General features: G+C 36.8%; 1 protein-coding gene across 1 annotated transcript in view; it reads left to right on the forward strand.

Annotated features, from left to right (window-relative positions):
• The window catches only part of LOC138175966 (protein transport protein Sec61 subunit alpha-like), a 43,102-nt gene that overhangs the window by 19,631 nt on the left and 1,243 nt on the right, over positions 1–22,228 (forward strand). The window contains exons 3-9 of the mRNA XM_069106585.1: positions 4,793–4,993; positions 5,126–5,235; positions 17,210–17,363; positions 18,369–18,529; positions 19,202–19,399; positions 21,444–21,635; positions 21,777–21,853. Coding sequence (XP_068962686.1) covers positions 4,793–4,993; positions 5,126–5,235; positions 17,210–17,363; positions 18,369–18,529; positions 19,202–19,399; positions 21,444–21,635; positions 21,777–21,853 — 1,093 coding nt within the window. The remainder of the gene's footprint in view (positions 1–4,792; positions 4,994–5,125; positions 5,236–17,209; positions 17,364–18,368; positions 18,530–19,201; positions 19,400–21,443; positions 21,636–21,776; positions 21,854–22,228) is intronic.

The raw sequence follows: 22,228 nt of genomic DNA on the forward strand, positions 1-22,228 counted from the left end.
GGCTTATTTTAGAGGAATCTTACACAGTAAGGGAAGGGCTTATTTTCGGGATAGGTCTTATTATCGGGGAAACCCGATAGGAAACTGTCATGTTCAACACATAGCCATAGGACATCTCCAGGGAATATTGGTGTTAGAAAAACTCAGCCTTTTTTTTTTCTTTTTTCTTTTTGGAGGGCAATTGGGCTTAAGCAACTTGCCCAAAGTCACACAGCCAGTAAGTGTATCAAGTGTCTAAGGCCGGATTTGAACTCAGGTCCTCCTGACTCCAGGGCCGGTGCTTTATTCACTGTGCCACCTAGTCGCCCCTAGCCTTTTTTTTATTCTGATGGAACAATTTATTTTTATTTTCAGTTCCAAATTCTCTCTCCTTTCTCCACCCCATTTCCATCTATTGAGAGTACAAGAAATATGATACCCATTATACATATGAAGTCATGTAAAACATATATGCACATTAATCATATTGCAAGAAAAATAAATAAAGAAAAAATATGTTTCTTTCTGCAGTCAGAGTTCATCAGTTCTTTCTCTGGAGATGAATAGCATTTTTCATCATGGGTCCTTTGGAACTGTCATATATTATTATATTGCTGAGAATAGCTAAGTCATTCATAGTTGATCATCCTTGCAATATTGCTATTATTTTGTATAATCTTCTGGTTCTGCTTACTTTACATAAGTTCATGTAAAACTTCTCAGGTTTTTCTAAAACCATCCTGCTCATAATTTCTTGTAGCAAAATAGTATTCCTTCATAGTTGTATACTATAACTTTCTCAGCTATTTCCCAGTTGATAGACATCCTCTTAGTTTATAATTCTTTGTCACTACAAAAAGAGCTACTATAAATATTTTTGTGCATATGAATCTTTTTTTCGCATCATAGTATCATAGCCCTTTGGGCATAGTTCCAGATTGTTCTCCAGAATGATTGGATAAGTTCACAACTCCACCAACAGTGTTTTAGTATCCCTGTTTTTCCACATCCCCTCCTGCATTTGTCATTTTCCTTTTCGGTTGTGTTAACCAATCTGATTAAATATGAAATAGTACCTTAGAGTTGTTTTAATTTATATTTCTCTAATTATTAGTGAACTAGAACATTTTTGATATATTTATTAATAGCTTTGATTTCTTCTGAAAACTGCCTGTTCATATTCTTTGACCATTTATCAGCTGCTGAGAGCCTTTTTTTTTTTTTCAACGAGAAGCCTGGGGGTATTAAAATAATTTTTCAATTTCATAAAGGCAGTCCAGCTCATTCTCTTCTTTCCATTTAATTCTGGCCCTGTTCATTATTCTTTTGCAATGGCTGTCCAATACACATGTTGACAAACTAATTCTATATTGTCTGTCCAGTTGCATATTCTAATCTGGACAATAAACATTCCTTAGCTACTTGGGTTTTTTTCCTCCTATGAGGATAATCAGAATAAATTTTTTTGAATGATGATAGAACTCATTGAAGATGCTTTGCATTGTTCTGGGACTTCATGCAAGCAGCATGAAGTTATCTGCAAATAGGATGATCTGGATAAATTAATGATCTATAGGGGATCCCTCTTCCCAGAGAATTCTACACTGTATCTCCTCTGTGACCATGGTGAGCAATTTCAATAAGGATATATCTCCTTATTTTATGTCTCATTTAATATTAGTATTCTGAAGTTTGTTGAACAAGGTTTTCTCTGTTAGAACTTTTAGGGAATCTTGTATGATTTTTGGCATACATGTCAGAGATACTTTGGTAAAGGAAAGTCTTTAAGATAGATTTCCACCAAGTCAAATGCTTTTTATTTTATTTTATTTTTTGCCCCTTTTTTGGAGGGCAGTTGGGGTTAAGTGACTTACCCAAGGTCACACGGCTAGTTTTTGTGTTAAGTGTCTAAGGTCGGATTTGAACTCAGGTCCTTCTGACTCCAGAGCCGGTGCTCTATTCACTGTGCCACCTACCCACCCCCAAATGCTTTTTAATAGTTAACAGAAAGGCAGAATGAGATTCATATTCTCTGTTTTTTTCAGTGAGATGTGTATAATAAATATGTGGTCTACTATCAAATATCACTTGTGAAATTCTGCTTATTCTCTTGTAATACTTTCACTGAAATTGCCTTTGATACGTATGTATAGAGTATTTTCACAAAAATGTGTGTGTTGATGTGAAAGGCATTTGGGCCAGCAGTAGTTGATATCTTCACATTTGCCTTTTTTCAGTAATAACAATAAGCCCTAATTTTTTTTTTTTAGCACCTTTGGTATCTGCTTAGATACCTTGAGAATACATCTTCTAGTACCCTCAAAATTGTATTGTCTTGGGGGCGGCTAGGTGGCACAGTGAGTAAAGCGCTGGCCCAGAGTCAGGAGGACCTGAGTTCAGTTCCGGCCTCAGACACTTAACACCCACACAAAAAAACTAGCCGTATAACCTTGGGCAAGTTACTTAACCCCAATTGCCCTCCAAAAAGCAAAAAACAAAACAAACAAAATTGTATCGTCTTTGGTTTGGGTTTCCCCTGTATAATTTTGATATAGTGTCAGACCCTCTATAAGAACATCCAGAGCCATAATGTGAGAACCCAAACACTGTATCTCCATTTCTCCATCCTTCGTTTGTTGGTTGTGCTCTATTGAGTTTAATGTTTAAATACTCTCAGGATAACTTTTTTTGTTGGATAGATTACTAAGCTTTTTTCCTTTCATTGCTTCCCACTGTTTTATAAAGTGATATTCTTATAATTTTCCATCATCCTTCTCTGTGTGCTCTCACAAATAAATCTATATTTCAAACCAGTATTACCTTTGGCTGTCTTGCTACTTGGCAAGTTAGTCATAGGTTTGCTGAGTGAGACAGTTTTTGGCTCTTTCAGTCACCTCCTTATGGAAGTGCATTTGTATCAATTCAAACTTATTTACAAAGATAAAAAATGAAATAGTTCTTCCCCAAAAGAATTTATATTCTACTGGTTGCCCCCTTTATCATATTATTCTAAAGCACAGTTGCCAAAATGGAAAGGCTCACACAGGAATAATGGGCATTTTATATTTTTCATTGTTTTATGAAGTTTTTGTGACCAAAGAATTAATCACCAAGTCAGCAACTTACTAGTGATGAGCCTTTCTGTTCTTGGCTTAGCTGGTTCTCAAAAAACAGACATGATCTATTGCTAAGATTACCTGAAGCCTTACCAGAATGTCATTAACTGCCAAATTTCATTCTGCTAGCATAGCCAGTCATCTATACACCAAGATTAAACACCTAAATAGTATTTTACGGAGATAGCCCTAACTCCAGCAACCAGCTGGGCCCAGGAGCCCTAGAAATGGTAGAACCTCCCATACCTCTGGTGCTGTTGCCAGCCCAACCCTCACAGCTATCATTAAGAGATGTGGCTCTTCTGGAAAAGTGGCCTGCTGATTTTTACACACAAGGCAGGCAAACCAACTTAGTTGAAATAGCAAACCACCCGGAGGGAGAGACAGATAGAAGGTAACTTTGATCCTAATAGTCTAGGACCTTGAATCCAAGAGCCTTGGGAATAGCAAAGTTTCCAGCCCACAGAAGTCATCCTGGGAAGCAATCCCTGTGGAGATGGAGCTTGGCAGCTACTCCTGCAGGTGTGACAACCATAAATCCTAGAGACCTAGAAAAATTTCTGACCCTATTTAATAGCTTAACATCAGAAACTGATAACATTTTATGAGGGGGAAGAACTTACAACTGAAACCTTCATATGCATTGCCTCCCCCATCCTTGAGAGCAAGAGTTGCCTTCCTTCTATTGTATTGGCAATGTTACCCCAGGGTTTAGCACAGTGCTTTGTACATATGTGCTTTTTTCTTTCATTAATTCAACAAAGTCATATTTTCATGCCTTCAACAGAAGGTGATTCTAGCTTCTTGAAGAATATAGAGTACGTGTTTTTGCAGGTCCTGACAAGACAGTAAGACTTTGGGTGTGTGCAAGCAACAGTCTGTGTGTGTGATGTTCAGACACCAGTCTGCCTAGACAAAGAGAGGTGCTGCACCACCAAAAAATTAATCACAAATAATTTCACAAGTGGCAAATTTTCTGGCCACAACTTATGAAACTACTGATGTATAAAGGAGTTCTAATATAAATCTATAAAGAGAGACTCCATATTAATGGAATCATAGCTCTTTTGAAGTATTAAGAAGTTACCCTATTCCAGAGGAAGTTTATTGTTACTAAGTACATTTTTTGAAAGTATGAGACTTAGGCCTTTTTTTAGACATGATAACTGATACATGGCATACAGTTTTTATTGTTTGATTAGCCTTATAACGTAGAGTAGCTTAGTTTCCTTTAGGAATATTTGGGGCAAAAATCTTGTAAGATTATTTTCATAATTTTACCAAAGTATCATCATCATCATCGCCAATATTTATAGAGCACTTTGCTATGTGCCAGGCATTGTGCCCAGCACTTTACAATTATTATCTCTTGTGATTCTTACAGGAGCCTAGGAGGAGGGTAAGGGTACTATTATTATCCCCATTTTACACATGAGGAAACTGAGACATACAGCAGTTTAAGTGACTTGTCCAGCTAGTAAGTGTCAGAGGCAGAATTTTAAACTCAGGTCTTCCTGTTACTCTATCCACTGCTCCACCTAGCTACCCCTAATATTTAACACATTTATATTTTTACATTTTTTAGAGTGTTTTCTGGTCATTTTGATTTAGTACATGAATAATGCATTGAATGTAACTTTTGAGAAATGAAGTTGTATTTCTTATCTAGAGAAATTCTTGAACATTGACTTAAATAGATCAAACACTACTAAGTTGTGTAATAATAAAAATTTTGCTGTGCTTCTCTCCCCTCCATCACCACAAAGGAACTTTAATGGAATTGGGTATCTCTCCAATTGTAACATCTGGTTTGATCATGCAATTATTAGCTGGAGCTAAAATCATTGAAGTAGGAGATACTCCAAAAGACCGAGCTCTTTTCAATGGAGCCCAGAAATGTGAGTATTAAAATCAACTAAAATTTCTCAAGCTTATTCTAAATTCAAGGATATTTTGTTAATGGTTTTCTATAGTACTTTTCTGTGCTAGCTTAATTTTCTCTACCCTGTCCCTTCTTTTTTAAAAATCAGTATTTGGTATGATTATTACTATTGGGCAAGCCATTGTGTATGTCATGACTGGAATGTATGGAGATCCTGCTGAAATGGGTGCTGGAATCTGTCTACTTATAATCATTCAGGTAAGATCTTATTTTTTCATGTATCAAAATAACAAAATAGTTTGATAACTTTCTTTTTTGTTTACTTCCTCTTCAGGCCAGTGAGTCTTATCTATGATTTTAATATAATTTTAGCTACAAAAATATGAAAGCTTAAATAGCAAAATATATAACTAATCCATAGACTTTTAAAAATAGATGGTTTAGGATAGTATGGGATAGTATTTCTGTATGGAATGTCTTTCAAAAGCCATCTAAGAATTTATGTAGATTACAATTCTTTTCCAAATATGAATGTCAGTTTTCTCCCTATACCTTGTAAACAACACTGATAACTTAGTTGATTTTTACAGGTTTAGGCTATTCATTTGATATTAATACAGCACATTGAAGTTGGTGCCAGTTACCCTAGAAATCAGAGATTTGAAGGAAGAATTTTGTAATGAGCCACTAGTGCCTTAGACTTCCCCTTTTTTACTTATCTAATTAAGACCAAATCCTTTCTTATTTTTATAAAGATATATTTCAATAAAAATAGAATGCTGAATTTATTTTCATATTTTAAAAAATAGGCTATTAAGTCAATACTTTAAAAACTCAGTGGAGAAAGTAGACTGTACTAGAAATTGTTTTAAGGTCTTTTTAAGGCTCTGTGTGCTTTTTCCTAAAGTTTGAGATACTGATTCAATGACTTCAAAATCAATGTAATTTTTTTTGTTCCATTGGAATATTTCTTTTGTCATAAGCAGTATTTTAGAAAAAATGTTTTTTTTTTCAATCCCTTCTCAGACTGGACTGACCTAAACAATATACTTAATTCAGCTGTGATTTTAGTGAAGTTTTTGTAGAGTATTGTAGAAATATGAAGACAACATTTAGAATTTTCTGCTCACTGGGCTGAGTAGATTAAATAATAATTGACATTTTATATGTGAATGAGTTTCTTCAGTTGTATTAAAATAATCATGGTCAGTTCTGAGAAATCTAATAGTTGTATTTTTGCAAATGTTGTTTTATAAACCCTTATTTAAAATATTTGTCAGCATTTCAATTGCAATTTTTTTTTTCAGTGTTAGTGGAGAAAAAAATAAATGAGTAGTTGGATGGCTCGTAGTTATAGTTATGACTTAAATACTTAAAACATCTGGATTACAATAGAGACAAAATTGGATCAGGATATTTTTACACATAAGCATAGTTTTTTAAAAGTATGTGCTTTTGTTGGTCAAAATGTTTATATTAAGATTAGGCAGTTATCATAATAGCAGAATCCAGTGCCTAATGTTGACTTTTTTTGTGTCCTTCCTAAAATCCTTACAAGGTTGATTCCCTCTGAGCACACATCTGAACATGCTGCTTTGCCTACTGTCTTTAGTGTTCTAGAGATTATTTTAGACCATTTAGGCCATACCCCTATCTTTATCACAAAGTGGAGATTCTTATAATAGGTTTCCAGCTTCCTATTCCTTTTCCTTTTCCTCTTTGTGTCCTTATACTTGAGGAGTCTAGAATACATGTCAATGTCCCCTCAAATACCCTGATCTCCCAGTTCATAAAACTCCTCAATTTCCATAACCTGTATTTTTACTTTACCTCAGTCAACTGAAGGGACAGTTGTACCTTAAATCTCACCATCATCTATAACTTGTGCTAATTCTGTGATCCTGAATTGTGAAATTCCTTCTCCCATCATTACCTCCTGTCCTAAATGTTTCCTTTTCCCAGTTTCTAGTTGTAGATCCCTTCTTTGGCATCTTCTTCCCTTCATTGTCTTGATCTTACAGCTATTGTTGTGGTGGTTGTTGTTAACTCTGCACCAGTCTTCCTAAATGCCAATTACATCTTGCCAAATCCTAGGTTATCTGTAGAATCCAACTTCTCTGCTTGTATGTCTCTGTTAATCAAATGTTGCTAAAGATAGTTACACAGCTGCCTGCCTGGATCCATAGTAATTTTGTTATTCAGTCTCACATGCATCCTCACTCTTTTATGACATTTAAAATTTTCTTTTATATTTTATTATTTTTTTTTACTGTTATTTAAGTGACTCTAATACATGCTTCTGTCTCTGACAACTTTTTCATCTCACCTTTAGCATCTGACCCCTTTCTCCATTACCTTCTACCTTATTGAAAAAGTCAAAGAAATCCATTTTAAGCTTCTTCTCTACTTCAAATCTAAGAACTCCTCTACACTGTCCTCCATCTTCCCCCTGCTCTGATGTCTAAGGAAGAAATGAATCTTCTCCTTGTCATTACCAGTCTTCTCCTATCTTCTCCATTCTCCATCTATAGTTGGCTCCTTTGATCACTTCCTCTTTTTTTCTGATCTTTGTTCTTTCTTTATTATTTTCAAACACACATACACCCAACCCTTCCTCTCATCTTCCTAACTTTTCTGTTACTGTCCCTGGTACCACTATCCTCCCAGTCATCCTCATTTCCTCACTTTCTGTCACTCCTCCATATGGTTTGTCAAGTCCTGTCATTTCTGTTGTCACTACCATGTATGTGTGTGTGTAACATGCCCCCTTCTATGACACTCACCAACTTGATATAGGTTCTCTTTACCTCACTGGTAGACTATTGTGATAGCCTTCTTGTTGTCTCAAGAGAAGAGGACATTGTAGAATTGAGCTGATTCACTGAGGGGTCAAGATGGAGAGGATCAAAATAGAGAAGAGGAAGGAAAAGGCATTTATTAAGCACCTATTATGTGTTAGACACTGTCTAAGGAAGGAAGGAAAGCAGGCAGGCAGGTAGGTATTTATGAAGCACCTACTGTTTCCCAAGCACTGTGCTAGGTGCTTTACAAATATTTCATTTGATCCTCACAACAACCTTGTTAGGAAAATTCTATTATCCCCATTTTATAGTTGAGGAAACTGAGGCAAATAGGTTAATTGACTTGCCCAGGGTCGCACAGCTAGTAAGTGTCTGAGTTTGGATTTGAATTCAGATCTTCCTGACTCTAGACCCAGCACTCTGTGCCACCTAGCTGCTTAGACGGAGAGACTGAAGGTCATAGTGAGGATGAAGAACAGGTTTAGGGGTTACAAGGTGGAGAGAGAAGTGGAATGACAACAGAGTATATTCAAAAAAGAAATTTCAGAGTTTATGAACATGGAAATTGAATAATTGTGGGAGATGGCATGGCATGAGGTGGAGTAGAAAACTACATCATGGGAAATGAGTAAATTGAGGGACTTGGAGGTGAGGTTGTCTGAAAGAGTATCAGTATGTATATTTGAAGTCCCCTAGAATCAGGGCAGGAGTTGGGGAGGAGAGAAAATATAAACTAGACTCAGAATTCAGTGAGGGAGGAAGAGCCACAGAAGTCAGTAGATAAAATGACCAGAATACTCATTAAGTGACAAATATGCATTCAGTGAACCTCCATCATTTGGAGAATGGTTAAACAAATTATGGTGCATGGTTCTAATGGAGTATAATTCCATTGGAAGAAACAACATATGAAGATTTCAGAAATATGGAGAAGATAGTAAACATTTAGTAAGACCTGCTATGTTAGTGGGCTAAGACACACATGAATGGATGTATAAGGAAGTCAGCAGACTCAGGAAAACAATATATAGACAATTACAACAACCCAAGTGGAAAGAACATTAAAACTAAAAGTTGTGCAGTCACAATCAGCATTGGCCCTAAGGTCAGATGCACTTCTCTCCTTTCATTGGGGAGATCTGTGACTATAAGGGTATGCAATATCACATGTGTTGTCAGATGGGCTTTGAAGAATTGGTTGGTTTTGTACAGCTTTGGGAGGACATTGGGTTTTGTGGGGGGGGGGGGTTTCCATTTTCATTAATCTTTGTTACAAGAGAAAACTTACTGGGTAGGGGGTAAGTGTATAGTCAGAAAAACAGTAGACCATTATAAAAAACAAACAACTTTACCCTTACTCTGCCATCATTTTTAGCTTCCTTCTCACATCTCTTTTCCTTTTCACTTCCAGTCTCCTGTATCTATACTCACAGGCTCAGCTCCCTCCTGTCTCAACCCCTTTCAGCCTGCCTTCCAGCAATCACTCCCTGATATTGATATCCAGGGATACCTGAGAAATTGTTTGAATTTATAACTTCCCCTCTCCCTCCCAGCCTAGAATGAACAAGACAAAAGCAACAAACCCAAAACTTACAAACAAGTGAAATGTCATAGAGGAACAAGTCATAAATGGTTGTGTGTACAGTCTTATACCTTTGTTTTCTACACTTGGGTTTCCACTATGCATTAGTGGAAGAAGTTTCCATACCAAGAGTTCCCAGCAATGATGAAATCACAACAATTGTCAGCTTGGTTTAAACAGTGTTATTTAAAGGTCTTTCCTATGGTTTTGGGTTTTGGGAGTTTTTTTGGAGGAGGTAAAGCAGGGCAGTTGGGGTTAAGTGACTTGCCCAAGGTCACATGGCTAGTAAGAGTTAGGTGTCTGAAGCCAGATTTGAACTCTGGTTTTCCTATAGTTTTCTAACAGTTTCCTTGCTATTTAATGTTATCTCTATGTAGTAGCAACCAGTGAATTACATTGTTCTTTCTGTTTGTTTTTTCCTCACTCTGCACCACTAGATCCTTATAATCCTTCACTTGAAAGCATGATACTGTGGGAAGATGTGACTTCAGGAATCAGAGGACCTGACTTCAGATCCTGCTTTTGTCACTTCCTCTCTGTGTGACTGTGGCAAGTCATTTGGCTTCTTTCATCTTTAGTTTTCTCCTCTGCCAAATGAGGGGGTTAGATAAAATGACCTTTAAGGTCCCTTTCAGTTAAAAATTGATGACCCTATCATTTCTGCAAGCCCTAATTCTGTATCTCTCCACCTTTTCCGAGTCAAAGTCATAAGTCATGTATACCCTTTACTTTTGTTTCCTTACTTTCTACTCTTAATCCTTTGTGATCTGGCTCTTGGATCTCAGCTGTTAAATCTTATGACTTTTCTCGGTCCTTATTCAATGTGAATAATGTAGTTTTTAATATTGGTGACCAACACCTACTTTCCTAAACTCTGTCCTCCGTTACGTTCTGTAACACTGCTCTCTTTTGATTCAGTGTGTCAGGCCATTCTTTCTCAGTTTTCTTTACTGGATCTTCATCTTGCTGGTAACACAAAGTCCTAGCCTTCATCAATGAATGGGCTTTGTCTCAGTCAAACTGAGATCTGTTAAAGGCCTTAGCTTAAAAGGCCAAGATCTCCCACCACATCCAGGGCCATCTCTGGTCATCCAGATCTTGCCACTAGGCCCAGATGTGTCTGGAGGAGAAGGTGCGGCTGGTGACTTTGCACAGCCCTCCCTCATTTAAATTCATTTGCTTGCTTGTCCTCTTGGAGAAAGAAGGACTAACAACAGCAAGGTAGCACAAGCTCTATACTTTCTCCCTTGGTGATCTCATCAACTTTTCCTGGTTCATTTATCTCTGAAAAATGACTCCTAAATGTGTATAGCCAATCCTTACCTTTTTTTTTTCTGAACTTCTGTCTTGCTGCTCACTAAATATCTCTACCTGGAAGGTCCCTTTTTCAAAATGTAACTTTTTTTCCCCTCGAAGGTCTATCCTTCTTCTAAACTTTCAAAAATGCTACCATCTTTCCACTCAAATCAACCATTGCTCCCATAGCCATTCAGTTGCCAGATCTTATTAGTTTTAATTAATTTTACTTCCATAACAGCTCTCACTTCTGTCCCCTTCTCTCTCTCTTTTTTTTTTTTGCTTTTTGGAGTGCAATTGGGATTAAGTGACTTGCCCAAAGTCACACGGTAAGCTTTTGTGTTACATGTCTGAGGCCATATCCGAACCCAGGTCCTCTTGACTCCAGGACCGGTGCTCTATTCACTGCGCCAACCAGCTGCCCCTTCTGTCCCCTTCTCTTCACTTGCATAGACAACCCTAGATGATGCCTTCATTACCTTTCACTAAAACAATCACCAATCACAACCTCCTAATTGCTCTTCCTGCTTCCAGTCTTTCTCTTAAATCTGTTGTCCACGCTGTTGCAATGATGCTATTCCTAAAAGAGAGATTTGACAGTATCATTCCTCTACTCAGATTGCCATCAGTTAGGGGTTCTTAATCTTTTTTTGCAAATCAACCCCTTTTTTAGTCTGCTGAAAGCTATGAACCCCTTCTCAGAATTATTTTTTTTAGACAATTGATTCAAATGCTAAATTTCTGTTAGAGATTAGTGAAAATGAAGATGTAATTTTTTTTCCCTTTTAAGTTCATAGACCTCGTGTTTAGGAAACCTTGCCATAGTGGATATTGAGCTGGTATTAAGGCCAGGAATATCTGGGTTCAGGCCCCACCTCTGACAGATTCTGGCTGTGCAGCTCTAGACTAGGGCCAACACGGATTTGTAGAGAGAGATTCCTTGCCCAAGAGCTCCCCATACCAATGAAATCACAGATCATTTATAGGACTATAGATTTAGAGCTGGAAGGGATGTTGAGAGGCCATTGAATCCAGGTCTCCTATTTTAGCGATAGTAACGCTGAGGCACAGAGAAGTTAAGTGACTTGCCTATGGTCACAGAATGTTCTGAGCTGGAATTAGATCCTGAATCCCCTTAATCATCAAAAATAACATCCAGTCAACTGTTGTTTTCTGTCCTGTCCCTTACCTTTATTCATCTACTCAGAAATATTTAGTGGTCTCCAAATGTGTTTAGCATAGGGCATCAGCTTCTCAACTTGGAATTTAAATTTCTCCACAGTATTACTGCTACCTTTTCAGCCTTATTTCTTTTACTCCTTTCACACATTCTAGTCCAATTGGCCTGCTTGCTGTTTCATCTCTGTACCAGGTCTCCACACCCACCCATCCCATGTTTGGGATATACTTCCTCATTGCCTCCACCTCTTAGAATTCCTAGCTTGTTGCTAGTTCTGATGAGGAGGGAGCCTTGCCTGACTCCCCTTCCCCAGTTGTTAGTATTCCTTCTCCCTTTATCTAACTTTGTAGGACTTTGTATGTATCCTGTGTTCATTCCCCTTCCTTCTTCCCACCTCTAAGTTTAGTAGATCCTCCTTGAGGGAAAGGATGTTTTATTTTCATCTTCCTTTTTAGTATCTTATGTGGATACTAAACTACATAAATGTCTACTAAATTCATTGTTCAGGGTCCCAGTAGAATGTGAGCTCATTGAGGAAAGAGGCTGAGTTTTTTTGGTTGTTTTTTTTTTTTTGTCTTTATATCCCCAGTGCCAGCCCAATGCTTTGTACTGTGTAATTAATAGAAAGAGATTAACAAATGTATGTTGAATGGAATTGAATTCATGGAGGAAAAACTGGCTGGTCAAGTGAAAGTGATGGAAATCTTGTGAGAAAATAATTATATCTACTTAGAGTTTGTAATTGTCAAAAAAGGGAATGCTCAAGGAAGGCCTTAGGCTTTAGGAAGGTGTATTGGGAAATGTTTAGAGTAAGAATGCTAAGGTCAGTGACTTTAAAAGTGGATGATGGCGCAAGATAATAAGTGTGTAATAGGCATAATTTTCATAATATAATTTCGTATAATAATAGTGAAGAAGAAGAAGAAGGGGAGACATATAAAGACACCGATTAAACTGCCTAGGAAACTGACCTCATTTTTAAAAAGAACATGTACAGAAGATAAAAAAAGATGGGCACATTTCCTAAGGTTAGCTATAAAAAAGAGTGGCATGGAACTGTAAAGATAGTGTTAGGAAGACTAAACAAGCAGAATGACTTAAGGTTTGTGAAAAAATTCTAAAAGCTATAAATAAGACTTTTTTTTAAGCTTTGTTCATAGCAAGAAGAGAGAGAGAGGATAAGAACACTGCTTGGGGCATATGATGTAATATTAACATTAGAAGAGACTTAAAACTGCAAGAATAAATGATAGGAAGTAGAACAATATCATTCCTTATTTTGTTTCCAATTCATCATCAGAGATTGAGCTTAACACTGGAAAAGGCAGAACAAATGTGGTAAAGTCTGAATTGAAACCCTTCATAAATGAAGTTAAAGTTAATGATAGCGTCTTTAAAGGAGAATTTTCTAGATCCAGACAAATCATAGTCCAAAGCTATTCGATGTGATTATGTAACCCCTGTAGTTAATCTTTAAATATTTAGAGCTAGAGAAATGTGCCAAAAGATTGGAAAGATGCATATGCTCTAATTTTATGAAAGGGAAAAAATATACATTCTGGAACCATGGATTGGCGAGATTGACTTTTTGGTTCCTGACAAAATTTGAAATTGAGAATTAACATTTAGTTTTTAACTTAGAAAAGTTAACAGTGATCCCCATATAATATAATAATCATAATGGTGGTGGTGGTGGTGCTACTAGAAGTAGTAGTAATAACTGATATTTATACAGCAAATTTTTTTTGATTCTTACAACATCCCTGTGTGTTAGATGTTATTATTATCCTTATTATACAGATGAGGAAACTGACACTGAGAAAGTGTCATTCAGTTTGCCCTGGGTTACCCAGTGTATTAGCAAGCACCCTAGCATACCCAGGATGGCCTGCTAGCACAGGTTCTTTGATCTGCTTTTCTTAAAGGAAAGGCAACTTTTAAAAGGGTCAGCAATCTACTTTAATTACATTCACTAGTTCAGGGGAAAGGTTAGCACCCTGAACATGGAGAAAATGCAAACAGAAATACAGATAGGGAACTTAGCACATAGACCAACAGACAGGGCTTCAGCTGTCTGAACATAGCACTATTGTTAAACTTTTTACAAACATCACTGGGTTGAGGGAACACAGACATCTAAGCAGTCAGGAGGCGCTGAACAGAGCCTCACAGTCTCAACAAGGAAATCTGGTTGATCCTTCTCAAGAGTGAGCCCCAAAAGCAAAATGCCAACCTCCCAGAATATATAACAAAGCCCCCGATTGGTTCAGAGCCAGAAGACACAAAACCTACTTGACTCAGCACAGCTGTGAATTATCAGGATTCAAAGCAGATTAATCCTTCAGATGTTTACAATTTATCCTGAGCCTAGGAAACTGAACTCCAAAAGGAAAACAACAAAAATCCCACCTTGCTTGTGCTCACACCCAGCTGTATAAGTGTCTCACACTGGATTTAAACTTGGGTTTTCCTTGACTCCTGTCTATCCATTGTGCTCCCTCATAATAGCCTTACATTAAAATCAGTATGTATTCACTGAGGAGCTATTATGCCAAGCTTGCCAAATTTTCTTTATTTCTTTTTTAAGGTAGAGAGTGATATGATAGATCATAGAAATAATTGGCATTTACATAGTACTTTAAAGTTTGCAAAGAGCTTTACATAGAGTATCTTATTTGAGTACAAGAATGCTATCAGAGTATATTTGGGGTTAGCCTTTAGCATAGTCTCCCATAATATTTTTGTAGTCTGTATGATAGGACAGTTAAGTGGCTTTCTTGTATGTAAAGAGTTTTGATGAACAGATTAATGTTGGCATAGTCCCAGGGCACTTTCTTTGGCTCTTCTCCTTAAATAGAATTTTTTTTTAATTATTTAGACAAGACTTAGAAAACATATTTACCATGTTTTTAGAAAACAGAAAAGTGGATCAAGATTATATCACATTGGAGGACAGAATCAAGATTTAGGAAACTATCTAGGTTGGAATGTTTAATAACATTAAATAATGGGGACAAATTTAAAGTCCTTGACTTTGTTTAGAAATTCAAGAACACAAACACAGGATGAGGGAAACTAGCTTTAATTAGCAGCTTTTGTGGAGAAAAAAGGGCCAAAGAGATTATTCTCAACATGACTTAAGTGTACAATTTAGCACACTATATAGTGTGTTGAATAAGGGAGATATTAGGCTTGCTGTGTTTACTTCTGGAGACTTTAAGAAGCTAGAATTTGTAATGTTTATGTTTAAGTATGTTTAAGAGTTTTCAACGTACACATATAAGATAGTTAAAAGAAATGGGGGTATTGAAGCTAGAAAAGAGAAAACTTAGATGTGGAGGAAGATATGATGTGATAGCTGTGTTCAAATATTAGACAAGTTATTATATGGAAAGGGGATTAGACTTGTTCTTTGTCATACCAGTGGAACTAGAGCAGAGTTTCTTAACCTGGGGGCTGTGAACTTGATTTTTAACATTTTTGGCAGTTGTATTTCTATATTAACTGGTTTCCTTTGTAATCTTAAATATTTTATACACTTAAAAAAACATTATTCTGAGAAGAGGTCACCTCTAGGCTTCACCACAGTGCCAGAGGTGTCCATGACACAGAAGAGATTAAAAACAATGAACCAGAGCAAACGAGTAGAAGTTACAAGGAAATAGATGCAGTACTGTATAAAGAAGATCTTTAATAGGATGTCTTGTGGAAAAAGTAAAGTTCTCATAATGGAGAATATTTAAGCTGAAGTTGGATGCTTCCTAGAAGGAGATTCTTGTATTGGATGAAAGGTTCAAGTAGATTACCTCCCAGGTTCCCTCCAAATACTAGATGCTGTGGTTTTATGAATACCTGAAAGGTCCAGGGGCAGGCATCAGTCCCCCTTTCCATTCTTTATCTGGGTTGTCTAATTCCTTTTCCCCAATTGAAGAACAGAAGCTTAATTTTTTAGGTTCCTTAGGAGTTGACATAGTTTAAAGGATAGTGCTCTTTATGATCTTACTATTTTTCCTCACCTACAAAATGGGAATATGCCTGTCTTATGTCAACCTTATCTTCTTCACAGGGCTTTTGAAAATTTGGAAGTCTTAAGTTAAAATCTGAAGATAAATATATTACTATAAATAAAATGAATTTGAGAAAAGGAGTCATGTTGAAAGGTGATTTTAAGTTCCTAGAGGAAAAAAAAACAAACCTCATCTCTCTCTTGTATCTCCCTATTCTCTCCCCAACCCTAACAGAATATAGCACAATCCTGATATTATGATAGGTGCTTACTAGACACTCTTTGATGTTAAATATTTGCGAGGTGGTCAGAGACCTGTGATTTCATTGCTGTTGGGAACTCTTGATGAGGAAATTCCACTAATGTAGATTTGTAACTTGTCCATAACGTCTTTAGAGAGATGCCTGGGATAGTGAGAGGTTGAGTGACATTCCCAGAGTATTGCTAGTATTGTCAGAGGCAGGACTTGAACCTAGGTCTTTCTTACTCTACAACTAGCCTTAAATACACTACATGAGGCTGCCTCTCATGATAAGTTAGGAGCAGATAGTAACCCCAGGTCAGAGATAACTTGCTATATTTACTCACTTCAACAAACATTCAGTATATTGGATGTATACACAGTGCACCATGCTGTATGCTGAAGGAGATTTTAAAATAGATGAATACGTTTATGTAAATTTGGTTTATGTAAATATTATAGTAAATAAAATTATTGAAGATTTCTGTGGCTTATTTAGTGCTAAAATTGTTTTGTTTTATGAATTAGAAAGGAGACTCATAAATTCCCATAGGTCTTTCCCTGTTTACACCCTATATTCTGGTCTTTTGAAACTAGCAGATATTACTCCCAACTCTTTATTGGGTATCCTGAGTGTTGGAGAGGAACTAGGAAGTCTTATTATAAATAAAGGCTTTGCATTTGGGGCATGTGGCTGAGAGGTTAATTTTAAAGAGTAAATTACTTTTAAATTTATGCATGTTTTTTAGAAGTGTCTTTCAAAAAAAATCCTAAACATTTTTAATGTCTCATAAACTGAAATTAGTAAGTGTGGAGAGAAAATGAGTTTAATATTTTCAAAGATGCAGTGCAACAAAATGTATAAGTTAAAACTCCTATTTGATATTATTAGTGTTATTTGGATGTTCCAGATACTCTAATGTTCGGAAAAATCAACTGGGGGGTTAGTCTCTGATGAGGCAAAACCCAGTTATAAATACCCACGTGGGCCTATTAATATTTCAACAATTAATATTAATCATGCCTATACTTTGAAAATAGTCAATAGTATTCATCTTTTCTTCCCTTTTCTTGACTTTCTTGATTTTATTCTTGCTTCAGCTTACTTGCATTTCTTTCCCCACAGTTGTTTGTTGCTGGTTTGATTGTGCTGCTGTTAGATGAGCTGCTACAGAAGGGTTACGGCTTGGGGTCTGGTATTTCCCTCTTTATTGCCACCAACATCTGTGAAACCATTGTCTGGAAGGCCTTTAGCCCTACTACCATTAACACTGGCAGAGGTACATTGCGCAGGGACTGCAACTGCACGAGTTTTACAATATAGCAGTACATGCCTATGGACGTATTGGTTTGATGTCCTGATGAAAAATGATGCTTGACTGTTCAAAAAATCAAGAAGCAAATATTTCTGAAGTGTAAAATATTAAATCAAGAAAAATTAGATGAAAATTTTATCCTCTGCTCACTTGAAAATTCAGTGGTTTGCAAACAGATTTTTTTGTTTTGTTTTGGCATTTGTCTGGTAACCTTTCTTAAAACCCTTGCTATAGGAGTCTGGATTTCTGGGCTAGAATCTTTTCTATATTAAGAAGTTGGCTAATTTCAGCGTCCTCAGGGACATAAAAATGTGGTGGATTGAGTACTTTAAAATAATGACTATTGTGTTCATTGTGTAATCAAGGAGCACTAATACTTTGCTGTATTTATGGCTATGAAAAGCAACCAAAATTTCAGATATTTCTTTATGTCTTCCCTCTTTTCCTCACCCCACCCCATTTCTCCTCAACCCCTTCAAATGCCAATCCAGGTTCTTACTAGTTCAGTACTTGAATTCTGACCCTACTTTGAAGCAAATAGAGATGCTGGGGTTTTTTTTATTTTGGGGGGGAATATTGGGACAGTGAAGTGATAATTTATTAATGTACTACCAGGACATTTTTATTTATTTTGCTTTGCTGCTTCCTTCTTTCTAAGGTAACCTCTTATCCTTGCCCTTCTCTCAGCAAACAAACATTTAGTAACTAAGAAATAATTTTGGTTTATTCTACTTTTGAGCTAGTCTCAAAAATAGCCTTGGTAAAATTTCAAATTTTTACTCAAACAGATGTATTTGCCACCTTTATTTAAATGTTTCCTTGAAGAGCTGGCTATTTTACAAGACCAATATTGAGAAATTTGTGTCATGCTGTATATAAAAAACTGGAAATTCAAACCAATTTGTTTTGACCTTTTGAAGCAATATTGGACAGTGAGTCTATAGTTAATTTTCATTTTGATTCATCCAGGTACTGAGTTTGAGGGTGCTGTCATTGCTTTGTTTCACTTACTGGCTACCAGAACAGACAAAGTCCGTGCTTTACGGGAGGCTTTCTATCGTCAAAATTTGCCCAATCTCATGAACCTCATTGCTACAGTTTTTGTGTTTGCTGTCGTTATATATTTTCAGGTAAGTAAAATTTCTCTAAATGGGCTATTGCTATTTTATTTGGCTAAGGAGAGTCAGTATGGCATAGTGAATAGAGAGCCAGACTTGAACACAGGAGGCCCTGGGTTCAATTCCCGTCTCTGTCTCATAGTGAGTGGCTGTGTGACCTCGGAGAGACACTTCACATCTCTTAGCAATTCTCATGACCTTCCAGTGCAGAGAAGGTGCCATTTTACATTGATAAAAGGAATTTCTTCATCAAGAACTTCCCTATACCAATGAAATTAAAGGTCAAGTCCCAAAAGAGGAAGTCAATCTATAAAGTTTATATAAAGTCTATAAAGTTTCACATATAGATTATAAAATTTAGAATTTGGGGTTTTAACATACCCAGAAAAACATCTGTAATCTTTTTACAGATGTTCCTAAATCTGAAAAGTTATATAAATGATTGACATAAACAGTTTTTTAGTTTTATAATTTTGAATCTTAAAACATCTGTGACCACAAGTCAGTTGAAGATATTTACTTTAAATTCTTTAGGGAAGTGTTATAAAAATGTTCATAATTACATTGTATTTTTAGTAGCTGATGTTCTGTGACTTATCTTACTGTCTTGTAGTTTTGTGGATTTTTTTCCTTTACATCTCATTTTGTATTTAACTTTTATCTCAATTTTTAATTTCATTTTAGGGATTTCGTGTTGACTTGCCCATCAAGTCTGCTCGATATCGTGGACAATACAGTAGCTATCCCATCAAGCTCTTCTATACCTCCAACATTCCCATCATTCTTCAATCGGCCTTGGTTTCTAACTTATATGTTATATCCCAGATGTTGTCTGTTCGATTTAGTGGCAACTTCTTAGTTAATTTATTAGGACAGTGGGCTGTAAGTATTTTCTTATTTATATTAAGTACTTTAAAATGTAATCATTGACTTTAAATTAATCATTGGGAAAGTGTTATTGAGAGAAGTAATAGATGTTGCTATGAATGTCATATTCACTAACTCCTATCAGACTTTTTTACTGAGAGAAAACTGTTATGTGCTACTTTTAATGCAGATACAATTTTAGTTCTTAACAGAAAGAACTATTTATTGTATTTGGGCTAATAAAATAAGCAAAAATGAATACCTGTTTTGTCATCATACTTCAAAATCTCACCTTTTATAGCAAGGATCCCATGGAAAAATTACTTGTTTAGAAAGTATAGGCAATGACTTGAAATGATTAGGGTTCCTTTTTTACAGTTTCTTTTAAGTTTTTCTGCTAGAATGGCAGTGAGGTAGGATGTAATTCAAATGGCTTCAAAGGAAGGTATGATTAACTAGGCAGCCTTCTGAGGCTACAGCAGACAGTAGTGAGGACATTCTTCTAGAAATAGAATCCAGTAATTTTAATATTCCAATTCCCTTATTAATAAACTGACAGGCCTCCTCATTTTATGAAATACCAAAGGGTCGATGTGTTCTTGCAGATTATAAGTTTAAGATTTGTCCTTTTGGTTTCTGACTGTTTTGTTTTAGGTACTTATTTTAAACTTAAACATTGAAAGGTTTAAATTCCTTTGTGTGTAGGAGTGGTAGAGGTGGACAATTTTGTCCCCAAAATAGGAGTCTAATGTTGGAGTCTTCTGTTTATTTTGCTTACTCTGTCTGGTCATATCACCCCTCAGTCACTTGGCCCCTGGGCTTTTTGCCACAGTAGGTCTCTGCCACCAAATAAGGGAGTTTTCTCAGCTGCCGGAGGTATTAGTTGGATGCCTTCTCTGAGGCCTCCACATGCTCTGGCAAGCAGTTCACGCACCCCAGGACCTCAATCCTAGACTGCAATCCTTATCCAAGCAGGTTAAGGCAAGAGCAATTACCCTTCAGACTGGTTGCTTGGTCCCCCTACACTCTGCAGGCCAGGAGCTGAAGCTGCCGCGTGGCACTGGCTGGCTATTCTGGTGACTCAGTGGCTTCTTGCCCTGGGGGCAAAAACTGATGCACTCCCAACTACTGGTGCCAAAGTCCACACTGCACTGACCTCTCACTTTGTCCTTCGCATCTATGTGTTGATAAATCTGGAGATGGCCACAGCTGCTGGTGATCTAGAGTCCCTCAGCTGGTGGCTGGTCAGGCCCGCCTTGGGGCTAAAGCCTCAGGAGGAGCTGGGCTTGCTCCCAGAGCACTGTGCTGGCCGATTCCTGCCAGCCTGTGGGAGGTTAGCTTCTCTGTGTCATTTTGTGGGTTCTGCAGCTACAAAGTTTGTTTAGAGTCCCCTTTTTACATGGATTGGGGAAGGTGGAAACCGGAGCCCTGCAGAGGTCCTGCTTCTACTCCGCCATCTTGACTCCACCCCCACACATGATTTTCATAATCCTTTTTTATAAGTGTATCATGTGTATTGTATTTGAAAAGAGATTGTTAAAAATTTGGCTTTATCTTATTTTCAGTTCCAAATTCTCTCCTGTCCTCTCCTCCCCCATCCACTAAGAACAAAAGAAAAACAAAACCTATTAAAAATATGTGTAGTTATAAATAACAAATTCTCACATTAGCCATGTCCAAAAACGGAAGGCATGAAGGAAGGAAAAAACATGCTTCAGTCTGCACTCAGTTCCTCCACTTTCTGTCTGGAGTTGGATAGCACAGTTCTTCTTGAATTCTTTGAAACTGTGATTGGTCATTGTGTTGATCAGATTCCCCAAATCTTTCAGAGTTGATTCATCTTACAGTATTTCTATTGTATAAATTGTTCTCCTGCTTCTGCTTACTTCACTTTATTAGTTCATATAAGTCTTCTTGGGTTTTCATGAAAAGAGATTTTAACCTTATAGTATCATCAAATAAAAATGCTTGAAGAGTTGAACAAGAGTTTCAGAAAATTGAAGAAGCCTCAGGAGAGTCTCAGCTTGACCATTTGCTTGCTTTGATTTCTCTTCTCTAGGATGTCAGTGGAGGAGGTCCTGCACGCTCCTACCCAGTCGGAGGCCTTTGTTACTATCTTTCTCCTCCAGAGTCTATGGGTGCCATATTTGAAGACCCTGTCCATGTGGTTGTTTACATCATCTTTATGTTGGGATCTTGTGCATTTTTCTCTAAGACCTGGATAGAAGTGTCTGGCTCCTCAGCCAAAGATGTAGGTATTTGGAGAATTCCTTAAAGCTTTTTGAGCTTCTAAAACTTTCTGGTTATAAAAGTGTCTCTGATATACTCTGACATTTGTTTTAAATTAATTTTTGTCTATACCCTGATTAAATTCTTTTTCCTATGTTGGCAGGTAGCTAAGCAGCTTAAAGAACAGCAAATGGTGATGAGAGGTCACCGAGACACCTCTATGGTTCATGAACTTAATAGGTAAGGTCAGTTAAAATCACTTAAACATTCAGGATTCTTGTTGTGCTGTTCCAATCAGGCTGAAGTTCCTACATTCTGTTCTCTTTCTGTTCAAGTTCGTGTTCTAAGTATTTACTTCTTACAAAAGTAAATTTACATTTACATTTACAATGTCCTTTTCCTTTATTTCCTACAAAACAACTAAAAAGGAACAAAAATATACAAATGTGCTAGAGATCACAATTAACATCTTGGGTGATTTCTGCCATTTGCAGATGTGCCTGTTTACCTCACAATTCTATGCACATAGCTGCTCAACAGATATTTGGTGAATTAAGTTAAATATCATAGCCTGTGAATCAAAAATCTTCGGGTTTGGTCTCAATTTTTCCAGCA

Source organism: Petaurus breviceps, unplaced genomic scaffold, assembly GCF_028583685.1.
Source record: "Petaurus breviceps papuanus isolate PSGF00001 unplaced genomic scaffold, PetGlider_PUasm1.0 80, whole genome shotgun sequence".
NCBI classification, from domain to species: domain Eukaryota; kingdom Metazoa; phylum Chordata; class Mammalia; order Diprotodontia; family Petauridae; genus Petaurus; species Petaurus breviceps.